The sequence below is a fragment of the Emys orbicularis genome, chromosome 3, assembly GCF_028017835.1.
Source record: "Emys orbicularis isolate rEmyOrb1 chromosome 3, rEmyOrb1.hap1, whole genome shotgun sequence".
NCBI lineage: Eukaryota > Metazoa > Chordata > Testudines > Emydidae > Emys > Emys orbicularis.
Window position 1 is genome coordinate 96,909,899 of NC_088685.1, and position 25,264 is coordinate 96,935,162.

The 25,264-nt window shown below is 43.2% G+C and overlaps 1 protein-coding gene across 1 annotated transcript in view; it reads right to left on the reverse strand.

Moving 5' to 3' along the window:
• Positions 1-25,264, reverse strand: part of TRDN (triadin) — a 261,031-nt gene that overhangs the window by 113,848 nt on the left and 121,919 nt on the right. The window contains exons 16-17 of the mRNA XM_065401998.1: positions 7,372-7,416; positions 586-639 (exon numbers count right to left, since the gene is read on the reverse strand). Coding sequence (XP_065258070.1) covers positions 586-639; positions 7,372-7,416 — 99 coding nt within the window. The remainder of the gene's footprint in view (positions 1-585; positions 640-7,371; positions 7,417-25,264) is intronic.

Below are 25,264 nucleotides of genomic sequence, written 5' to 3' on the forward strand. Positions count from 1 at the left end.
AGCTCCTGTTGCTGTTTGTGGCAACTGTTGGTGATGAGCACTTTTTAAAAATTAGACTACACTTTTAGGTGCTTAAACATGGATTCAGGAGCCCAACTTTTTGAGCCTATTGTTCAAAGTAGCTTTTCAAGTAGCCTTTATTTTATGATGAATTGCTCCAAAAACCTGAATTCACTATCTCTGGTCTTTGGCTTTTCACATCCTATATTCTGATCCAGATCTACTTTCTAGGCTTCTGCCCATTTCTCTAATGCTGCTAAAAATACATCCTTGCAATTTTGTAGCTGCCATGAGAAACTCAAGATATTCTTGCAAGTTTCAGAGCACTGCTGAAGTAGGTATCAAAGGCCATTAGATCTTAGTGTCTTAGGGAACCTGACCTATGCAAAATACCCTGTTCTCTTTAGAGAATTCACATACATAGTGTCACAGCAACAACATACGGTAATATCTTTTAGATAAAACAGACTACATCAGTGACCTTTTGTATAATCCAGTAGATGGTGCTATGATGCAATAAACAAGCTTTACAAATATGTGAAATACACTGAAAATAGAGAGAGAAGGTTATTCTTTATCCTTTACCTGGTGCTGCTACTCTTATAGTGGCTGGTTTGACTGCAGGAGCTTTTGCTGTCTCTTAAAGAGAGCAAATTAAATAAATTACTGTGAAGTGTTATAGCATGAAAATACAGAAGTATAAAGGAAGTCTACAAATGAAAAATATAGCCCTGGGTATATTTCTTAGTGAAGAATGAAGAAAAGAGATTATCAGAACAATAGAAGTGCCCAGACACACTCCACCAATTCAAAGGCATGAAAACAATCATCAAAAATGTTTTTTTAGAGTAACCTGTCAATTACTATCATGAGCCAGTGGCTTCTTTCTTCCCACGCTGAAGAGTGATCCTGGAGCCACTGCTTGGTTGCTACTGCATTAGACTCTGCAGCTGCTGAGTCTCTCTACACAGAGGAGCAAGGCCAGTCAATCCATGTAACTGCAGTTCCCCTGGTCTTGTTCCTCTCATAGCATACGGACAAACTCTCTCTGGGCTGGGGCAAAGGAACCCCCCATGGAGCATAGTTCAAAGTTGTGAAAGGAAAGGGAACCTCTAGAGGAGTTCCAATAATCTTGTCCAAACTCTGCATAAAAGAACCATACTGAGTCCACTGGGTTCATCCACTGTGTACTAGAGTTTAGCTAATCCTTTGCATCCTTAGCAGCTGCTAGAACAGACTGTGCTAAACCAAGATAATTTAACAAATAGTCATAAGCCAAAGTGTACTGGTTTTCCTAACAGAATTTGGTTTGTCAACTAAAACAATATATATATATTCTCTGATTTGCAATTCACATTTTCATATTGCAAAAGGAAATAATTAATTTTAATCATAATCTGAATTACAGAATGCCAACAAAATGTTAGTTAATCCTTCACATCTGTCACAATGTTATTAAAAAGAAAAAAAAACTACTGCTAAATCAGAAATTTAATTTCCAGTTCTTCCCCTCTAGTATATTGAGAAGTTCATGAAAGATGCATCAGAATGTCTTGTAAAACATAATGAAAACAAAATATAAAGTTTAACATGTGTGGGATTGGTTTGTTTGTATCCATTTGAAACTATGCAGTAAATTAGTACTAGAAGAGCACTATAATTACTCTGGGGGACTCATTCCTCCTTTATTAAGAATTATAGGAGGAGACCTTGTAATACGGTTTTCTTAGCATTTCTACCTGGGTCCCCACCCCTGCAAAAGAAGAGGAGGTTCAATCCACAAACCCTACAGATCTCCGGGATTCACTAGAATTATAGGGCCTCCCCATGGGCTCTGATGACGTCTTTGCTCTCCCTCCAATTCTCAGGCAATACAGCTCCATTGGTGCCTGGCTGCCAAGACATCCCATACCGGCAGCTGCCTCTGGAACGACTCGTTAAGTTGATTCCCAAGTCAGAGGGACTATGTGCTGTAGCAAGGCACCTCCTCCATCTCACCAGGCTCAGCGCTTCCCCCTCTGGCAGCGAGGGCCTCCCATGCCAGATGGTGTTTATTTTTCCACTTGGGGTTTATTTCCCAATATTTTATAGGAAGGCCTTGGAGCCAGCCCAGGAGCACTCCTCCGCCAAACAAAAAGAAGCAAATTCACAACATAAAACAAAGGGAGATACTTTTTCCTACCTCTTCCCTGGGGGCATGTGCAAAGGTGCTGGAACTAGGGCTGCTGGGGACACCGCAGCATCCCATGGCTTGAAGTGGTTTCCATCATATACAGGGTTTACAGTTTTGTTCAATGGCTCTCAGCCCCCCCACCATAGAAATTGTTCCAACGTCAGTAGGCATGTGGCCTGGTTATTGGCCTCAGGGTGCCAGTCCTCCCCCTAAACAGGCAGTGAGTTATGTAACTTCCCCTATAGGGAGGAGAGCAGCCTTCCACCCTGGAGAAGCCTTTCTTCCAGCTGACACTAGCCCTGCATAGTAGCGTAGCTGGGGGGGAACAGGGAGAGCGCCTGCTCCCCCGAGCCCAGAATTCCCCAAGTGGTGCCTTTTCCAGCGCCGCTCCGTCTTTCGGTGGCCCTGCACATGCACCGCTCCATCTTTCGGCGGCATTTCAGCCTTTTTTCTCCGCCGCTCCTCCTCGGCAGCCTTTTTTCTCTGCCGCTCCTCCTTGGCAGCAACCCTGGCTACGCCACTGGCCCTGCAGCAACTTGTCTCTTCTCCGCCACCTCTCTCACTGGAGTTGGGGTTTTAAAGGTATCAGGCAGCCCTTAATTGGACTCAGGTGTCCCTAGTTGACCTGAGGTAACCTCTTTTCAGCTTATAGGGAAAAGAACCTTTATCGTTCTAGAGCTAATATACCTCCCTTCCACCACTGTCTTACAGCTGTCCAGCCTGATTTCGTTACAGTGAAAAAAGTAATACAGCAAATAGGCACATGAGTAGTTTTACTCCTGTGAGTCATCTCATTGATTCAATAGGATAATTCGTATGAGTAACGTTACCCACATGCCTTGCTATTTGTAGGATTGGACTCTTGGTTTATATTATCTGATCAGTTTTCATGCCAGGCTTGGGCGGGATGATGATGCATAGGCCCTTCTCAAAGCATGGATCTTGAATCCCAATGGAGATACTTCCATAAGGTGCTGGGAAGATGGGAGAATCTTGCTGCAGAGATGGTTGAAACCCCTTCAAAATAGCCCAGAAAAGATCAGGCATGGATCTGAGAGACTGGTCAGCATCCCCAAAACCGTGGGTATCCATGAAATTTTTACTCATAGGTAGCATTTGAGCCAAGGGTGATCCTTCAGAGATTAACATATTCCATAATCTTTAAAAATATACCACACATTCAACACAAAGAATTTGATCACTTGAAGTCTGACCTCTATAATGATGTATGGTAAGTGTGTTAACTATGGGGGAGCACTACTGGTTACAAGCATGTAGAAATAAAGGTTCCCGGGCTACTGAGTTGACCATGCTGTTTTCTTGAAAATATTGTTTTGAGATCATTGCGCACTCAGAAATCCTTCTGTGGGACTTTTAGGTACACAAGGAATGCAAGGTTATGATCTATGGGGTTGTGAACAGGCACCATTTACTTGGCAATTTGAGAGTACTTGGGCATTTCTCCGGAAACCTATCAGCACATAAGCCTTCTCAGCCCTTCTACCAAGCTCACAGCCACTGAGAACACATTACAAATGAGATTATTTTTTACATTTCCTTCAATGTGAAAACCTGTACTATTTTAGACATGTGATTTAAAAAAATGGGGGAGGCCAAACTGTCAGTCGCAAGGAAGAGCGTGGAATTAGAAATAGTGTGTGACTGGGTTTAGAAGGGAGGAGGCAGCTAAAGTTTAAACATGTAATTTTTCAATTATAAATGGTGAAGCTACTTTCTTCTTTGCATCTTCAACAATTTTAATAACCATTAATTGGGGACACTGAAACATGTTTAAAACAGCTTTATATGGGAAAAAAATATCAAATCATGTAAGAGATTCTTACTTTTAGATTCTTTGGACATGACAGGTTCTTTCTTACCTTTAAAGTATTTTTTTTAAATTATAGTATATGCACACAAATAGACAGACAGACAGACAGATAATTACAATAGAAGTGGCTGCCGTGGGGTTGAGTTGTTTGGATGTGCATTGAGTTGAGTTACTTAGGGCCCTTTTCACAAGGAAGTTGCACTGGTTTAACGTCAGATGTAAATTTAAACTAAACCAGTGCAAAAAGTGGTGTGAACACAGTTATTTTTGGTTTAATTTAAGAACATGAATCTATTTAAGAGTAGGTAAAACCTGTTACTGATTTACTTAAACGAAATCAAAATAAGCCTGACCATGCAGTTTTTTGCACTAGTTTAACTAAACCTTAAGTTTGTCATACCTTTAGTTAAACTGGTGTAACTCTGCACATAGATAAGATTTTATTCATGATGAGTGAGTAAAGGGAAGGTGTTGTGGGTTGATCTTTATGGTGTGTGAGAGAGCTGGGCAGAGAGGTATTTGGTGATAGGTGGACTGATGGTTATAATTAACTTAACTACCTGCTTTCAGGATTTTTATTTGGGCACCCAGCTGTGGCAGTTACGTCCCATTGGCCACCTTATTGGTAACACTTAAATACCCTCTCTGCTACTTTAATTGGCACGGGCATCAAGCTGTGACATATGAAACATGAAGAAACTGCTAGAGTGACAATGGGAAAATAGAGTGAACTAGTATTTAGATTCTTAACATAAATAAATTATATAATATTAATTGCTTCCTTAAACACTAACACTAGAAATATTATTCCAGCATGAAAGCCATCAAAATAGAGTGAACTTCAAGCTGCAAAACAGGACTAGACCATTACTAACAACAATACAGAGTTGCTTGAGTTTAAATTGATGTCTCAATTGTCATCAGAAGGTTGATATGAGATAAGCTAACATCAATGACTGCCAAGCATTCTAATAAAATGTCTGAAAAATTCCAGGAGAAACACATTTATATTTGGGTGATATGCTGCTCTGAACCAAAATGTTTCTGGGTTAATCCTCTGCTTCCACTAACTTTCTTTGAAAATGTGTTTTGCAGGCATTACTTCAAAGCATGATAATTACCACATTTAGTTGAAATTAATCATGAAGCAGCTTACAGCCATGTTATCTAGCTAAGGGGTCTACTGAAGCCTTTCAGAAGTGCCTAGTAGTTGCCAGATATGGAAATTTTAAAAGGTGTATATTGCAGTGATATGAATCATTTATCATAATAATCTGCCATTGCTATAGGTTATAAAAAAATAAACAAACTGGAAGCATCATTTACAACAACAGACGCGATCTAAATAAACCTCCAAGCTCTCTCTTTCATTTTTTCCATATAAGTCGTCATTTACTAGGCCAACATTCCTTAATATATTTTAGAGCAGCAAGTTACAGTTAAAGGCATTAATGTGTTTTTCCCCTCATCTTAAGTATGTAACAAATAGTAAAATTTAAGCTAATATCTAAATTGTTTTTCCATTCAGAAAATGTCACAATTTGTTCTTATTTTTAAGAGCAGAAAAATTCACGATGGCTGATTTTAACAACATATAGCAATATAGAAACAATACTGAAGCCAAGATTTTCAAACCAGGTAGCTTGAAGTTACACTCCTAAATCCATATTCAGGCACTTGGGTTGGGATTTTGAAAGTTAACGTGAGTTGGAGGCAAAATTCTCAAAAGGGATTTAGGCTCCTAAATCACATAGCTGCTTTTGAAAATTTTACTCTAGGAACCTAACTCCTGAAAATCCCAGTCCTAACTAAGTGGCCTAATTTTGCAAAGTGCTGAACACCCTACAGTTCCCACAGAAGTTTCTGAAAGTGCTCAGCAGTTTTGAAAATCAGGTCACTTATTCAGGTGCCTAAATATGTATTTTTTGGCCTCGCTTTAGAAATCCATTTTTTGGAAAGCTTGTCTCAATTGTTTCTTAAGCAAGTATAATTCTCCTATATGACCGCAAATGTCAGGATGAATGGACTCTGAAACTCTTAAGGAGAATGGAAAACAGATGACTAATAAATCAGGTAAAATCCTGGTGCAATTGAAGTAAATGAGAGTTTTCTCACTCTCTTTAACGTGTCCAGGAGTTAGCTTTTAGAGTATTGTAATATTCACTTATAGAAATCAAAACATTTATTGGGACGCAGCAAGTAACAATTCCAGCACACAGGAGCAGGACTTAACTTCCTCCTAACCCTTCCATCCCTGTATCCAGACAACACGCAATATCAAAACAGGACAACAGTATAACACTAAAATAAAGATACAGCACAACCTATTGATGGAGATGTTGTCAGCCCTGATCATGACAGTATTTTGTTGCAGGGGGAAAATAGCCTTTCATTATTTCTGGCCCTCACAAACCTAATTGCCATTTTTTCCTAATAGATTTTTTTGCTGATCTTCCCTGGCTGACTGATTCTCTTTCAGGTGTGCATAGAAAAAATTAGCTTATCCTTCTCCCCATCAATACTAGGTGATGTATAGGTGTTATTCTATATTCCTCTCCTTTACTGGATCTCTTTGCCTATCATCCCAGAAAGAGCTATTTAGAGAACTTTCACATTTGGTTCCTTTAAATCTTTCCTTATAAATGTGTTTTCCTTACATCAGAAGGAAAGGCATGCACATATCATAAAATGGTTGAGTATGCTTCCTGGAAGCCATATAATAGGATCAGGAACCATGGCCATCAGGCTGCCACAGAGTAGGAATACTGTTCTAGATGCCTATTGGACATTCCTTGACCAGCAGAGAGACTTAGCAATAAGCAAACTGTCTTTGATGTTAGCTGTAGAGACTTATTGATCTCCAGCAATAATGAAAATAGTTTTTGTTTCTTTTAAAAATGATTATTTTCAAAAAAGATGGTCCACTGATACTTTACCTTAAGCAATAAAGTGGAAATCGTGGTAGAATTTTGTGCAGCAGTTAAAATATAGAGCAAGATTTTCAAAAGTAATTGGTGCTTTTTCATTTTTTGTTGCCCAACTTGAGATACCTTAAAAGGGCCTTTATCAGAAAGTGCTGAGGACACCTTTGGTAACCCGGCCCCTTCTTTTCAGCCACCCAAATACTAATGCACCCAAAATCCCTAGTTACTTCCAACAATCTTGGCCATAGCCTTTCCTATAAAGACCCCTTAAAACTTTTACAATCAATAAACCACTGCTAACAGAATCGCTTGTCAGCTTTGGAGGCTTGTGAAACATCTCCACTGTAATTTTACGGTAGTTATTAGTGAATATTTAAAGGCAGACATATTCCAGTATGGGTTACCAATATACCAGCATATTGTAGAGTAAGGCGACAATTTACCTTCTTTCTTTATAGGTGGAAGTGAAGGCTTTTCTTTCACTGACTCTTGAAAAGAATTAAAGTACAATTAAACACATTTTTATTTAAAAAAAAACAAATATTTTAACAAATATGATCTGGCTTTATTCTTATCTGTACTGGCTAAAGGGATCAATTTTGAATTCAAACTAGAAATAAGCATCTGGCAGCTAGCATATGTGTATCTCAGTGAAACAGCTAAGCAGTGCTTTATTCTTTTACCCCTTTCTAGTATGGGTAGCTCGAGCTTTTCCTAAGGCCTCGATCAACATTCTTTTGAAGTAAACTAGAAGTACACAATAGCTGCAAATAACAGCTAAACTTCACACAGTGTGATAAAAAACCTTAAGCTTATATAATGCCTTTCATGCAACTGTATCCCTAGGAGGTTTATAATAAACCAGTATACAAGAATGTCCCAATATTCTCTTTCAGAGTATGGTAAGTTTGAGCTTAAGTTAATTGACTAAATATTTCAAACCTTGGTCTGGAATGAATTCTACATTCAGAGTTCATGATAACGTTGCACAGCTTCTCCATAGATTTTTAGCATAATGTATATTTTAGAATAGCTTACAGGTCGACTTCAGATATGCTGAACAATCTGTAAATTTATACACAGGCAGCAATTCAGGTAAATACATAGGTTTCAAATTGTTGATTATTTTCTCCCAGGAGGATGCTCTATGAAATTAACAGACTTATAGATTCAAACTGCAATGGGAACTAGGCATGTATATCAAGGAGTAAAAAGATCCCCAAAGCAAAGCGGCTTTCAACTCAACTCAGTGGAAAGGTAATATACTGCAGTTCTAATGCTAATGCTGCACTGACATGTCAAGTCCACCTGGAGTCAATTCTATTTCTGGAGGCATCATTTTATAAACTGGAGATAATGCAACCTTTTCTTGGGAAGGCCATAAAACAAAAAATTACTATAATTTAACCTAGAGGTTACAAACATAGACTATAGTCTCAGCATCTGTGGGTAACCATGTTGTCTGAATTCTACCTCTATATGATAGATGATATGCTGACCACATATCACGTCAATCCAATGACAGAGTTTAAGGACGCCAAAGTATAGGACATATATTGTGATCCGCTAACTAGGTTGGACTTAAACCAGCAGGACCCACTATAATCTTTAGATGCTTCAACAGGACTCTTGATTCACATTGCCAAAAATTTAAGATAAAAAGTTACCGAAGTAGATGCTTCCCACTGTAAACTCAGATGAACACTAATCATATATCTTATCTCTCACTTAGCTGGTGGCCAGATGCTAGCGTGGACTTAACCAGTTCCCATGGCTGTACTATGCTGTGTATGGGTCTTGTACAGAAACACAGCAGAACCAAAGGTCTCATACAACATGAGCAGAAGCTCTAACAGGTAAGCCAAATAAGAACCCTTCCTTCTGTCCAAGCCACACAGAAATTTGCAAACCTTGCCTCAGATGGAAGTTGCTGTTTGTATATCTTATAATTTCTTCTTACTTTAGCTTCCAATTAGCTTTTTTAATAAAGAGCAAGAGTGAGAGAAAAGATGAACAGAAATGTCAGATATCAGAAAGCTGCATACTGAAAGTGGTCATTAGATGTTTTTTTCAGTATTTTACATTCAGAATGGTTCTTGATCAGCAGAAGAGGAACTACTGACCATGCTATTATTGACCAAAATGAAATTGAGAACAGCATTTGGCTGCTTGACTTGGGCCTTGCACATTTGACACAGCAACAGGACTTTTAAGCCAATGTGTCTTGTATGGATGGCAATTAAAGTCCCACTTGCTGCCCATCGCAAGGGTTCAAAGGAGTGGAAATAGAGGAGGTGGCAGGTGGCATCTGATGTGTGAGAATTTCCATCATCAGAACAAAAAACATAATTAAAGTCACTGAGAGACCAATCTCCGTATAGTCTGCTGTCACGCTAGCAGATGTACCAGATTTTAAAAACAATTAGTTGAGTGGGGATATTTGCTTGCTAATGTGAATTAGTATGGTAGAAGAGTAAGACACCATAGACAGTTGAGCAATATGAAGTTATGAATGAGTGTATATTTCATTGTGATTAAACAAACATTCCCTGTCTTCTTCCAGCACAAACAATTTTTAAGTAAAACAATTAGGTTTCCAGTATATTTCACAGATTAATTTTGCAAACCCTCCCCCAATCGTCTGTATAATCATGTGCCAATCACGGGCAGAGATTTGGAGAGGAAGCAGCAAAATATTGTTTTACTAAGGCCGGAGCTGCCTGTTCACTTCTTTCTCATGGAGCAGCAAGGGAAACAGCCTCCTTACAAGTGCCTCTAGGTGTGCATAAGGAATGTACCAGATAGTCCTAGCAGTCCCCTCCCACCCCATTAGTCACTCTAACAACACACAAGGAGAAGGCAAGGACCAAGCTGCTGCTTCACTGAGTTAAGTCCCAAAGACACTGGAACCTGCCTTTCTCCCTGTCAGTGACTGCCTACATAGCCCTAGCCCAGAGTTTAAAGAGCTTCAATTTGGAGTATGTCTGCACTTCTTTTCCTTCACCTACCAATCCAGGCCACCATCATTGCTCCCTCGTTCCAGCCAATCAACGAGGGGAACCTCCAGCACTCAGGGAGACCTGATCGCCACATAAACTAAAGGGGATCTAAGTGACCAACCACCCACCGCCTAGAATTCCTGGATAACTTACTTGGACCAGTGCTACTGCTGTGATGAAACTGATAGAGGAGGGCTCTAGAGGGGCTTCAGTGAGGTTACACCATGACTGGTCAGGAAGTATTAGACTGAGTGGCACGGGAAAGACTTGCTAGCGTGGGGATGTATGGAGCTGATAGGATTTCTGGGAAAGAAAGAGAATATAATGAATGTGGGGGGGGTGGTTTAGGATTGTGGGGTAGTACGTTAACCAGGGAATATCACATGCATCATTGACGAAGGCGGAATTTTTTTGATGGAGCCTTGATAACATTTTGAGAGCACATCACTGATCTAAACATTTCGATTGCAAGTTGTTGGGGCAGGGAGCATATCTGTCTGAGATGTCTCAATATATCACCAACAATAATAATTCCCTGACTCGAAACAACTGCAAATAGCTCTCCAATCTTACTGGCTGTTCTTGTTGATTAAGAATGGCAACACATTCTCTTAGGGTATGTCTACACTACGAGAGTAGTTCGATTTTACTTAAATCGAATATGTGGAATCGATATTGCAAAGTCGAACGTGTATGTCCACACTAAGGACAGTAATTCGACTTTGTGAGTCCACACTAACGGGGCAAGCGTCGACATTGGAAGCGGTGCACTGTGGGCAGCTATCCCACAGTTCCCGCAGTCCCTGCTGCCCATTGGAATTCTGGGTCGAGCCCCCAATGCCTTCTGGGGAAAAAAATGTGTCGAGGGTGGTTTTGGGTAACTGTCGTCATCCAACCATCACTCCCGCCCTCCCTCCCTGAAAGCGCCGGCGGGAAATCAGTTCGCGCACTTTTCTGGTCAGTGACAGCGCGGACGCCACAGCACTGCGAGCATGGAGCCCGCTGCGACCATCGCTGCAGTTGTGGCCGTTGTCAACGCCTCGCAGCTTATCATCCACCTTTCCCAGAGGCAGATGCAGAGAAATCAGGCGAGGAGGCTACGGCACCGCGGTGAGGGCCTGAAGTCTGAGAGTAGCACAGACCTGTCAGAAAGCACGGGACCCAGCGCCGAGGACATCACGGTGGCAATGGGTCATGTGGATGTTGTGGAACGGCGATTCTGGGCCCGGGAAACAAGCACGGACTGGTGGGACCGCATAGTGCTGCAGGTCTGGGATGAATCCCAGTGGCTGCGAAACTTTCGCATGCGGAAGGGGACTTTCCTTGAACTTTGTGAGTTGCTGTCCCCTGCCCTGAAGCGCAAGGACACCCGGATGCGAGCAGCCCTGACTGTCCAGAAGCAAGTGGCCATAGCCCTCTGGAAGCTTGCAACGCCAGACAGCTACCGGTCAGTCGCGAACCACTTTGGCGTGGGCAAATCTACCGTGGGGGTTGTTGTGATGCAAGTAGCCAACGCAATCGTTGAGGTACTGCTCTCAAAGGTAGTGACCCTGGGAAACACGCAGGCCATCATAGATGGCTTCGCCGCGATGGGATTCCCAAACTGCGGTGGGGCTATAGATGGAACTCACATCCCTATCCTGGGACCGGACCACCAGGCCAGCCAGTACATCAACCGAAAGGGCTACTTTTCAATGGTGCTGCAAGCACTGGTGGACCATAGGGGACGTTTTACAAACATCAACGTCGGATGGCCGGGCAAGGTTCATGACGCTCGTGTTTTCAGGAACTCTGGTCTGTTTAGACGGCTGCAGGAAGGTATTTACTTCCCGGACCACAAAATAACTCTTGGGGATGTGGAGATGCCTATAGTCATCCTCGGGGACCCAGCCTACCCGCTAATGCCCTGGCTCATGAAGCCCTATACTGGCGCCCTGGACACTGAAAAAGAACTCTTCAACTACCGGCTGAGCAAGTGCAGAATGGTGGTGGAGTGTGCTTTTGGCCGTCTCAAGGGGAGATGGAGAAGCTTACTGACTCGCTGTGATCTCAGCGAAACCAATATCCCCATTGTTATTGCAGCTTGCTGTGTGCTCCACAATCTCTGTGAGAACAAGGGGGAGACCTTTATGGCGGGGTGGGAGGTTGAGGCAAGTAGCCTGGCTTCTGATTACGCCCAGCCAGACAGCCGGGCGATTAGAAGAGCCCAGCGGGACGCGCTGTGCATCCGGGAGGCTTTGAAAGCTAGGTTCCTGAGTGAGCAGGGTAACCAGTGACTTTTCAGTTTGTGTACAGAGAAGCTGAACCTGCCCCCGTTTCTTTACCCACTAAATGTTCAGTATCCTCTCCAGTTACATACCCCGTTCCCCCCCTTCCAACACACGTTTAAAAATAAAATCACTTGAATTTTGTTAATGAACACCGTTTTCTTTATTACTGTTTTCGTGGGAAAGTGTTGAACCTGGGACGCAGACTGTGGTGGGGAGCGGGTGTAGTGTAGTGATGCAAATGACGCTTCCAAACTCCAGGAATGACAGGCTCCGCAGTGGTGGACTGGTGGTTTCAACGTACCCTGCCACCCCTCCTGTTCGGGACTCTGTGTGTGGGGGGGCTATGTGACTTTGTGGCAGGGGGAGGACGGTTACAGATCCCCTGCTGCGTGGCTCTGTGATCCAGGATAAGGACTGCTGCATAAGATCTGTAACTGCCCTCCCCCGCCACAAAGTCACAGAGCACCCCCGCCCCCCACAGAACACTAAAACCACCTCCCAGAATGACCAGGGTAACTAGTGACTGCAATGTGTGTGTGCCCTGCTGCTGAACCTGCCCCCGCCTCTGTACCCTGGTAAAGGTGACTGTTCTGTCCAATTACCAACCCCCTTCCCCCCCTTCAGACAGACTCTCCTCTAAAGAACATGATGGAAACAGTAATTAACAGAAACGTATTTTTTATTAGCAACTACACATGAAACTGGGGGGTGAAACTTGGACAGGGGCTTGGGTGAGGCGGGAAGGAAAGGACTTGTCAAATTTTGGGGAATGAGAGCCTTCTAGTAGTAGAGCAGTCTGCAGGGGTGGAGTGAGAGTTTTCATGGACTCTGCCGCCCCTCCTTCTTTGGACTTTGGGTGAGGGGGGTATGGGACTTGGTGGCGGGGGAGGGCAGTTACGGATAGACTGCAGCGGGGCTCTGTCCTCCTGCCTCCGGTCCTGCAGAACATCCACAAGGCGCCGGAGCGTGTCCGTTTGCTCCCTCATTAGTCCAAGCAGCGTTTGAGTCGCCTGCTGGTGTTCCTGCCGCCACCTCTCCTCCCGTTCCATGTGTGAACGGTGCATTTGGGACAAGTTCTCCCTCCACTGGGTCTGCTGTGCTGCCTGGGCTCGGGAGCAGCCCATAAGTTCCGAGAACACGTCCTCCCGTGTCCTCTTCTTCCTACGCCTAATCTGCGCTAGCCTCTGGGAGTGTGATGCCAGGCTGGGTTGGGAGACAGTCGCAGCTGTGGGAATGGGAAAAAGGGAGTGAATTCCTCAGAAAGATAAATTTAGTTGTGAACAAAGAACATAGTCTTTCTCTGTAAAGAAGACCATGCACAGCACCTATCACATGCGCACTCAGGACAAGGTCGAATTTTCGGCCTTCGCATTCAGTGCCTGGGGTCTTGCAGTGCAGATCAGAGAAGCGGGGCAGGACACCGGAATTTGTGTAGCAGGCCGACATGGTAAGCCGTAGACTTGTGGCTGCTTAAAACTTTAATAGTTGCACTGGCCTCCTTTCACATTGAAAGCAATGCCAGTCCCTGCTGCCAGCAATCCGGCAAGCATGAGCTCTGCCCCTGTCCCACCCCCTCGCGGCTGTCCCAGGGAAAGATCCCTGTATGCTGCCCCTCTCCTGCCTCCACCGCGTGGCTGTAAACCGCCGGTTACAGTTCTGTAAAGGAACGGGCAAGCAGTCCCAATACTAACATTCCCCTACCTAATTCAAAGCAGGTCACCATAAGCGACATCACCCTGATGAGGATCTCAGACACGGAAAAAGAAAGAATGCTTCGGGAAAGCCTGCAAAGACCAGGGCCGTAGGCCGCCATGCTCTGCAGGGCAATGATCCCGGAGTACTTGCTTGTCTCCTGGCGTGGAAATGTCTGCTATTACAGAGGACCCAATAAGGCCGCTCTCCCCAGGAACCTGATGCAAAGGCTTTCCAATTACCTCCAGGAGAGCTTCGTGGAGATGTCCATTGAGGATTTCAGCTCTATCCCCGGACATATAGACCGCATTTTACTGTAGCTGCACTGGCAGGGACTAAACAGTAGAGCGGCTTGGGCAGAACAATCATGCAAAACCGGACATTGTTAGATTTTTTTTCAATAGTTGCACTGCCCAGGACTGAAACGTTAAGCGCCTAGGGCACACTAATCATGAGAAACCCATTGTTGTTATTGTTAATATTCCTGTTCTGTGAAAAATAAATGTTTAGATGTTTAAAACACTTACTGACTGATCCTTCCCCTGATTCTGTGTCCGGGTTAACGGCTGGGGACGGTTGGTAGGGGATCTCTGTAAGGGTGATGAAGAGATCCTGGCTGTCGGGGAAATCAGCATTGTAAGCGCTGTCGACTGCCTTGTCCTCCTCATCTCCTTCCTCATCTTCCCCGTCCGCTAACATGTCCGAGGAACCGGCCGTTGACAATATCCCATCCTCAGAGTCCACGGTCAGTGGTGGGGTAGTGGTGGCGGCCGCACCTAGGATGGAATGCAGAGCCTCGTAGAAACGGGATGTCTGTGGCTGGGATCCGGAGCGTCCGTTTGCCACTTTGGTCTTCTGGTAGCCTTGTCTCAGCTCCTTGATTTTCACGCGGCACTGCGTTGCATCCCGGCTGTATCCTCTCTCTGCCATGGCTTTAGAGATCTTCTCGTAGATCTTTGCATTCCGTCTTTTGGAGCGCAGCTCGGAAAGCACGGACTCATCGCCCCACACAGCGATCAGATCCAAGACTTCCCGATCAGTCCATGCTGGGGCCCTCTTTCTATTCTGAGATTGCACGGCCATCTCTGCTGGAGAGCTCTGCATCGTTGCCAGTGCTGCTGAGCTCGCCACGATGTCCAAACAGGAAATGAGATTCAAACTGCCCAGACAGGAAAAGGAATTCAAATTTTCCCGGGGCTTTTCCTGTGTGGCTGGTCAGAGCATCCGAGCTCGGACTGCTGTCCAGAGCGTCAAGAGAGTGGTGCACTGTGGGATAGCTCCCGGAGCTATTAGCGTCGATTTCCATCCACACCTAGCCTAATTCGACATGGCCATGTCGAATTTAGCGCTACTCCCCTTGTTGGGGAGGAGTACAGAAGTCGAATTTAAGAGACCTCTATGTCGAACTAAATAGCTTCGTGGTGTGGACGGGTGCAGGGTTAATTCGATGTAACGGCGCTAAATTCGACATAAACACCTAGTGTAGACCAGGCCTTAGGGCCTGAATTTCAGGTCTATATCAGTGCCCACCATGGGGTCAATCCACTGGGAACAAAGGGAAATGGACTAAATAACCTAATGGGGATGAGCTAGATAACTGTATAGTTTTTTCTGTCTTTAGCTACTACAATAATTATCAGCTGAGCAGCATTCAACAGGAGTTTTAAATACAATAAATAAAGACTTCAATGAATCAGAGGATTTGAGTGGCTGAAATTCTAAGCCATCTTGAACCATCTTTTCAGTTTCCACTTGTAAATGAGCTCTACATTTTAGTGAACAAGCATGAAGCCTGTCTGTCCTGATCAGCACCATGCCAGAGGAGGATAATAGCCTTAAGCCTGTAGAACACTTCAAACGGAAGCAGAGTGAAATGTTTATGAATGCATCCAATCTACAGTAAATGCTACTTCAAAGAAAGCAGATGCCCCGTGAGAATTCAAAAAAGTTCCACCGTACGAGTCAAGTGTAAAACAAGTAAGAGAGAGAAATGATCAGGCAGGTGATTCACCTACATGTATAGGTGAACTTTGGGAATGTCCAGTTGAAAATATACCAGTGACTCATGTTTTCATTTTCTTTAATGCTTAATTCTTTTCCACTTAGGAATTATTAAAATGAAATCAGCTTCTCCCACTAACAGCATGTTCCACGGCCATTTGTGGCCATTAGGGATGTTAACAAATAGATTAAGGGTTTCATTATGAGATTATAATCATACAGGCATCAGAACAACATATATTTACACAGGCTATAGTCAGTTGGGGGAAGGAAGAAAAGGTATTTTGTAAGATGTGTGATCAGGGGTTCCCAAATGTACTACCGGTGTTACGTGAGCTATATGGTCTAGCCATTCATTTTGCAACAATTTTTTTAAGGTGATGGTATGTGAACCAATGAAGTTTGGGAGCTACTGGTGTAGATAACAACACTACTCCTTAAAATAAACCACCACAGGCCAGATCATCTATGCTATAAATTGTTCCACTGATGTCAATAGACTTCAATTGAGATATTTACAACAGGCCCTATATTTTCAAACATTGGAGAATTTGTGAATTCTCCTAAGAAGGGGGGAATCCATATTTCTTTTGAGCAAGCTGAGCACAAATACATTCCAAATTATATATTTGCAATGGGTTCAGCAGTTTTGTGGTGAAACTTTGGCTGTAAAAACTTATGGGGAATGAATAAAGTCTGGTGCAAACTTAAAAATGGCTGAAGCCATTACAGAAAAGGGGCCTGAGATAAAAATTATATTCCAAACTGCCTCATGAAACTGACATAAATGCTTTGAGCATGAAAAATCAGACTGTTTACTCTGTGCTGCAAGTTGTGCATGATGTCCCTTTAAATACTCCTTACTACATTTCCCTTACTTCCCTTTGCTGTAGGGTCAGATATATATAGATATATAAAGACTTTAAACTGAAGTTTGCTCAGATGTACATTTTAGTTGTATTTCTGAACATGTACATAGTCAGCATTCTCACTCTGTGTGAAAAGGGAAATCTGAATAATGCAATGTCCATCCACTCATCTTTATAGGTGACATACAGTACTCTAATTACACCCTAAAAAGTGCAGCAAAAATCTATGAGGAAGCAACTCACACAGAACCTAGTGCAATCAAGATAAAAATCAATGCATTTGTAACCATGACTATGTATGGCTGTTCCTCTCAAGAACATCTGCCCATTCTATTATCCTAATCATTTAACCATATTTCTCTCTGAGTTATGTATAACAAAGCCACAAAGCTGACACTGCATATTAAAAACCAGAGCAAGAATGGCCATTAGGTATATTTTATTAAAAAGTTAAACAATCATAACTAAGAGGTCTAGATTATGTCCAATTTGTTTCCAACAGCAACCGTGACCTCTATGAACCTCTCGAGGAGAAAGACAGCCAGGAAATTCTGCAGTGTAGCTGGATGCATGATAAACAGGACTAGACTGAGGAAGTGCTCGTTATGGACTAATAAAAGATTTAAGGCCGTTTTCTGAGGTCAAGGGCCTAGAAAATGAGCCTACCCTACTCATGTAAGTGGACTCTTACCAGCATTTTGTGCAAGGTCTCAAAAAGTAACAGAGCTTCAAATCAACTCAGACCTATGGGATTTACCAATACTAGGCTCACCTTACCTTTTTGCCTGTGAAGAAGGTAAAAGGAGCTATGTTGAGTATGGATGTTTCATATATTGTGTATCTATCAGTGACTTGAAAAATTATTACAGGTACTGAATGGGTCTATACCAAGAGATATGTGAAGTGATTGTACTGTATGTGCTCATGCTAGTAATTACACTTTAAAATGTTAAACCTTTAATAAAAACACAATGTAATTACTTCTGGCATTGTATGGATTTTAATAATGATCATTTCTTTTATGTATTCTTACCTGATTTTTTTTTAAATATCGATTTAAATGTAGTTGAGTTAAGAATGGCAATTGTAGCAGGTCCTGAAATCTATGGAAATTCTTAGTCTGCCTTAAGAGTGATTTTAATATACATACATACACACCTATACATACAAACACATATATTCACCTATAGAAACACACACACACACACATGCATATATATACATACACACACACAAACATATTCTTCAGTGTTGTATTGTGTAATGGAATATTGTTAATGCCATTTGTTGAACAGTAAAAGCTGTGTTATCCAACACTTTACCAACTGGAAAGCTCAAGAAACTGGCATTTTGGGGTGCTGGATCCAGGCGGCTCCCTGCAAGCAGCAACATATCCCTGCTGCTCCTAGGTGGAGGAATGGACACGGGGGCTCCGTGCGCTGCTCCCACCCCACCCCACCCTGAGCACTGGCTACACAGCTCCCATTGGCTGGGGACTGTGGCCAATGGGAGCTGCGGGGGCAGTGCCTATGGGCAGAGGCAGCATGCAGAGCCACCTGGCCATGCCTCTGCCTAGGAGCAGCAGGGACATGTCGCCATTTGCGGAGAGCCACCCGAGGTGAGCGCCACCCGGATCTGGCACCCCGAAACCCCTCTTGCATCCCAACCCCCTGCCTGAGCCCACTCCTGCACCCAAACTCCCTCCCAGAGCCCATGCTCTGCACCCCCTCAACCCCAGCCTTGAGCCCCCTCCCGCACCCAAACTCCCTCCCTCCATTGGTTAACTAACTCTTAGTTAACCAGAATTTTTGACTGACCGGCAACCCCCATCCCCCCAACATTCTGGATAACAAAGCTTTTACTGTACAATGTATCAAATTTGAAATTCAATAAAAAAAAACCTAGAACCCAGAAGTAATTCAATGTGTCACTTATGGTACAGTATTCTAAAATAATCAGGAACTGCTGAATGATCATCTTTGCATTGTCATAGGAACTTTCAGGGAAAATGACATAGTCAAGGACAAATTTTAGGAATGAGAAAAAATTTTCATGGAACAAGTTAAGGATTTCATATGGAGTCTGATCCAAAGACCTCTGAAGTCAATGGAAATACTCCCACTGTCTTCAATTGGGTCAGGTCTGCAGTTTGTCCATACAATGGCAGCAGAAAATATATAACACTGACTAATGTACCATTTTAACTTGGCTGATATGCATTGATGTTTAGCATATAGTAATTATTTTAAATATCAGTCCTGGTGATTCAGAAGTGCATATTATTTTGAGGGAACAATATTGTTTCCCTTCATAAAAATATCAACTTTGCATTGCTTGAGTCATAGGCATATACAACTAATCCTGTTATTTCTGAATGTGACTAGACAAATAAGCATTGCATTAATCTACAGACCAACACAAACAGTGTAGAAGCAATCAGATTAGAATAATTAATTAAAGATAGGCCAACCAGCTGGTAAGAAAGTGCCGGTAAGTCACTCAACACTTTTGAAGGGCAAGAGGCAAAGTGAGTATATAGTTACCTGCATAGTCATTACATTCAGTTTGTACTAACTCCAGGCTTGTTCATTCCCAGTTTGCCATTCCCCAAAGGGGTTTTTAAAAGAATGATAATGTAGCTTCAAAACAGACTGACTATCAGACACTGTCATGTCATTCTAAAACAACTGTACTATGCTCTGTTTGGGCAGATTCCCCAATTATCAAATAGTGCCTGGGTATTTCAAATCCAGCCCATCTCAATCTTCCATTTATTCTTAAAACCTTGGCATTCCTGGTTCTTGTCTGAAATGATGAACACTGAGCCCAAGAGCACTTGTTTTGTTTTGAATTTGACTTGATGGGAACCAAATCATCCCACAAGAGATTCAGCTGTGGAAACAAAAGCGCTATGTGCATCACCCTGTTTGTCCTCTCCCCTCCCTCCCACCTCTGCATGTTCAGGGATTAATTTACAAGAAAGGATTAAAGAAATTAACTATACATAGCTAAAATAGGCAATGCTTAAAAGGTAACAGAACAATACTGTCATCTTGATAAAAAGTTCAGTTGCTCTTGAAAGGTTCAACAACAGGTAGGCCACTGCTCCATTAGGAGAGCAGATTAAAAGTTCTTCCTCTGCTGAACTGACTAAAACCAGCCAATCAATCAGTCACTGAGAGGCTGCTCACGCTGCCAGAGAGCAACCGCCTTCCTTTTTTAGAGAAGCTTTATTTCCACAATACCAACTGCAATGGAGAAGCAGCCATATGCTGAGCCAATTGTTACTGCAAAGTGAGTAAGTGAGCTAGGGGGTGGAGGGGAAAAGGCAGAGGCCCTTGAATTGAGTAGCTTCTCACATAAATGATATCACCATTTCTACCCTCAGAACCTATTATTATTATATAGAGATATACCTATCTCATAGAACTGGAAGGGACCTTGAAAGGTCATTGAGTTGAGTCCAGTCCCCTGCCTTCACAGCAGGACCAAGTACCATCCCTGACAGATTTTTTGCCCCAGAACCCTAAATGGCCCCCTCCAGGATTGAACTCACAACCCTGGGTTTAGCAGGCCAATGCTCAAACCAGTGAGCTATCCCTCCCACCCATTCATTAGACAGTCGGGATAAAATTTTCAACAGTGACTTAGGAGCCTACGTGCTCATGTCAAAAGTTACATAGGCACTTTGGAGATAAGTCTCATTGAAAATCAATGGGAGTCATATGCATAACCATTTTAGATGCTTTTGCACAGAGGCGTAGCGAGTGCCCTCCGTACCCTCCAACCGGAGGGGGCCCCGCAAGGAAGGGGGCCCCTAAAAGTGGCAAAATAAATACCACATTCCAGTTTCTGCATTGTAAGGGGCCCCGCCCGGACATATGTTCGGAGGGGGCCACCGTTCGGAGGGGGCCACGTTCTTTGTTGCTACGGCCCTGCTTTTGCAAATCCCAATCTGCATCTGTAGATGCCTAAAAACCTTTGAAATTTGGGCCTAAGATACTTTTGAAACACCAGAAGGAACCATTTTGATAATCTAGTCTGACCCCCTGTATAATACAGGCCATAGAACTTCCCCAAAATAATTCCTAAAGAAAACCTTGTAGGAAAAACATTGAATCGTGATATACAAATTGCCAGTGATGGGGAATCTACCACAACCTTTGGTAAATTGTTCCATTGGCTAATTACTATCAATGTTAAAAATGTACACCTTATTTCTGGTCTGAATTTGTCTAACTTTAACTTCCATCAACTGGATCATGTTATACCTTTCTCTGTTAGATTGAAGAGCCAATTATCAAATATTTTTCTCCACATAGGTACTTGTACTTATGGACTGTAATCAAGTCATTCAACCTTCTCTTTGTTAAGCTAAATAGATTGAGCTCCTTGAGTCTATCTCTATAATGCATGCTTTCTAACCCTTTAATCATTCTCGTCTCTGAACCTCGCCAATTTATCAACATCCTTTTTGCATTGTGGACACCAGAATTGGACACAGTATTCCAGCTGCAATAGTTACCCCAGTGCCAAATGCTATTTGCATCTGCTCAGATACGTATAACCTTATTTTTACTATAAGACCAAATTTGACTATGTTTGTCTCTTGCTGAGTTGGGAAGCATCAGTAAGGTGAGTAGGCTTGTTTTTCATTTTCTTAGAGTATAGGAAGCAAGTATCTAGGTAGGGGCCTACAGTATTTAGTTTGCAAACGTATGTGCAAAGTAAAACCAAAAAGAATATTCTTATATCCCATAAATCCACTATTTATTACAGTCCAAGACACCTAGCACCAAGAGCCTGATTCTCCATTGCCTTCTGCTGTACATTGTCATATAGACACCTGTACAAAGTGAGTATGAAATGCTACCAAATCAAATTCTCCATTCACCTACCCCAGTTTTACATCTACTTTGCACAAATAAGTATAAATGGCAATACGAGGAGCAAGGCAATAGGGAACTGGGCTCAGGGGGTAAATTGGGATGTCACATGGGGCTATAACTGTAAGTAACAGGGAAAATTAAGCAAAGGAAAATTTAGGTGGAATTTAATAAAAATGTTCTTAACTTTGAAATCTATTAAGACTGAGAATAATCTTCTAAAGAGGTTCAGACATTTAAAACTAAGCTAGATAAAGAACTTGGAGAGATACTGTATGGAATCATTGCATTGTGAGAAGGATGAATTAGATGACCTAATAGGTCATCTCCATCTCCACTTTCTATGATTTTATTATACAAAACCCCACAAACAGGAAATCGTTAGCAACGTTGAAAGATAGAGGAAAACCAGCACATAACATCACCAGCTGGCAACAATGTAAATCTTAACTCAGACTTTCTATGGGTTAATAAACATAGCCCAGTCCTCACAGTAGCCTGCATAGCTTGTGTCTGAAGTGAAAAGTAGCTATTAGTGGAGAATGCCAGGAAACAGCAGGTGAGTCATAAACAGAACCCAGGGGAGGATAGAAAAAGAAGTAAGGATGGGTCTGAGATGCTAATAATGCCAGGAGCAAGTTATTAGCTAGGAATGAATCAGTCTGCAACACAGGCGATGAAGCCTAGAGCTCCAGTAAACCAGACAGGGAACCCAGATGTTCAAAATGAAAATGGTGGGTTTTGCTCCATGGATAATAAAATAATAATAATGATGATGATGATGATGATGATATAAGACCACAAGCAGAAGCAGAGCCCTTTTTTGCTGAGGGCTGTACAAACACACAGGACATCCTGGCCCTGCTCCAATATGCATAGGGTATAGAGACAAGACACAAGTGAGTGTAACAAACAATCGGAGGCAAGCTGTTGAGGGAGTACCAGGGTAAAAGCAATAAGCAACTGCAAGTGCATACTCTTACAATCCGTACAACTCAATGTTTCTGACTCACATTTTTTTTTGGTTTTAAAATTATAATTTTAAAAATTCCCTATCAATTCATAGTCTTCTGTCCTCCCTTAACTTTTGCCCTACACATATAAATCTCTGAATAAGGCAACCCTAGGCAGCTCACTGCCGATTCTCTTTTTGTTATTTTATTTATATATTTGTTTCCCCCATTTCTCTCTCTCCTAAGCTATCCCGAATGAGCCCAGCTCCTCCAGCATTATTAGTTTACTCCTGTAGTGGGGCGGCTGCCCCACTCCATGAGAAAAAGGGCTGGAACAGGCCAGAGAGGCGGCACAGACCAGCAGCCAATCAGCAAAGGCCCGTGGAGAGCCAATCAGGGCAAAGAAAGAGGCAGCCAATCAGGGCCAGGCTGGGCCCTATATAAAGGCTGCCTAGCAAAGGAGAGGGAGTCTCTCCCTGACTAGCAAGGGAGGAGGACTGGCACCTGAGGTAAGGAGGTAGCACCTTGGACAGAGCAGTGCTGGGCAGGCTCGGGGAGCAGAGGAGAGCTCCGGCCCAGTTACCTGCCAGGCTGCAGTCCCTGCTAAAAAGGGTCAAGAAGGTGCATGAGGCCAAAGGGGAAGTGGCCCAGGGAAGATAGGCGGACAAGAGGGGAGAGAAGGAGGGCAGAGAGAGGCTGCCGCTAGAGGGTCCTTGGGTTGGGACCCAGAGTAGCGGGTGGGCCTGGGTCTCCCCCCTTGCACTGCAACTGGCCACAGAGGAGTGTGGCTGAGACAGACTGAAACTTGCCCTGAGGTGAGGGGCTAGACTTTGGGGTTGTGGTTGGCCACAGAGGCAGGTGCAAGCCGAAGGACTGTCGTTACCCCACCCCCCCGAAAGGGGGTGAGAATGGAGTCGTGGACACTGCCAAGTGGGGAGCAACGCAGTTCCCAAATCAGCAGAGCAGACAACGGGTGAGACACCACGTGCATAGGGCGCTCTACAGCTGACAAGAGCTAATTCCCGGAGCAACCAACAGGAGGTACCAGTGGTAGTGAGTCCTGACCCCGTTAAGCCTCCATATACAACTACCACCCACCTCCTGGGGAAGACTCACTCATAAAAACCCTATAAAGCCAAATTTGAGGAAATGCCCAATTAAGCTATCCTTCTTTAACACACCTTCACCTCCACAATCATATTTCATCAATTTCACAGATAGAGTTTGCTGCTCTACAAATAGGTCCCATGCACCTTCAAAATGTACAGTAACACATGTACACCCCACATTCTTCACAGTCCCACTATCACAAAAAACAGCCTAACTCTGGCCTCAGTACTATCAATATACAGGCCTGTTAAGCATACAGGGATCAGTGAATGGTCTGAGGTGTTGTTTTCTGGTGGGACAGTATGACATTGGCATTTAGTGGCATCTCTCCTTTCAACTGTGCACAAGGTTTTTTCTGCTTATTTTCTTTTCAGTTGATCTGGGACCAAAAGCCCCTGCCCCCCATTCAAGCCTCTTGTCATAGTGTGCTGTGTCTTGGCTACATTGATGGGTATGCCAAGAGTGTTTCTATCAAGTACAATATTATGCCATTCAAACCATGGTTAGTTCGCTGCTATTTGCTGGCTCTACTGGAAGTACTGCCCAGGAAGGTGATACTTCCGAGAAGGGTTTCATGTTTGGCTGGCATTTTAGCATTGTTCCAGGGTGTACCACCTTGCAGGAGTGACCATTGCAGCATGGTTGGCTGGGAGAGGAACAGACATAAATAAGAGCTACAAATCTCTAATTCATTCTTTTAAGAAGGAACACTTACATATGGTAATCAAGTATCAGAGGGGTAGCCGTGTTAGTCTGAATCTGTAAAAAGCAACAGAGGGTCCTGTGGCACCTTTAAGATTAACAGAAGTATTGGGAGCATAAGCTTTCGTGGGTAAGAACCTCACTTCTTCAGATGCAAGTGAGGTTTACTTGCATCTGAAGAAGTGAGGTTCTTACCCACGAAAGCTTATGCTCCCAATACTTCTGTTAGTCTTAAAGGTGCCACAGGACCCTCTGTTGCTTTTTACATATGGTAATGTTCAGTAGCAGAAAAAGCAGGCAGAGAAAAGAAAAGAATAGATAATTGGCCACCAGATGTCACCACTATTTCTCTTATCGGTAGAAAACAACTATATAACACGAGGAATGCACCAGGTAAATGTGGGCAGGGAAGCCATACAAATGAAGGGTTTTGTGCAGATCAGGAATTTAAAAACTGGTCATAGGGATTTCTTTGTCTGCCTCTATAAAGCAGAGTAGCAAAGGCCAAACTGTGGGAGAATAGAATGGCCTTTTCTCCTCATTTCCCATGTATCTGTGCCCTTTTGCAAGTTGCGAAGACTGGCATTAAACAGCACAGAGTGAAGAACAATATGCCTGCCATCAGACCATGCAAAAAAAGCAACAGAGAGGCCCTGTCCCCTCATCCCTGAGCACCTCAGTTCTGCTCCCTGCAAGGCTATTATAACATCCCTCCTCCAAACACAGAGGACACAGCCATTCCTCCCAGTAGAGTGCCTCACTGAACCCGCATAGGTGAATATTCCAGATACATGACAGTATCAAGGTAATAATTTTAATCTTTACATTTGAGGGCAAATGCAGCCTCATTGTTT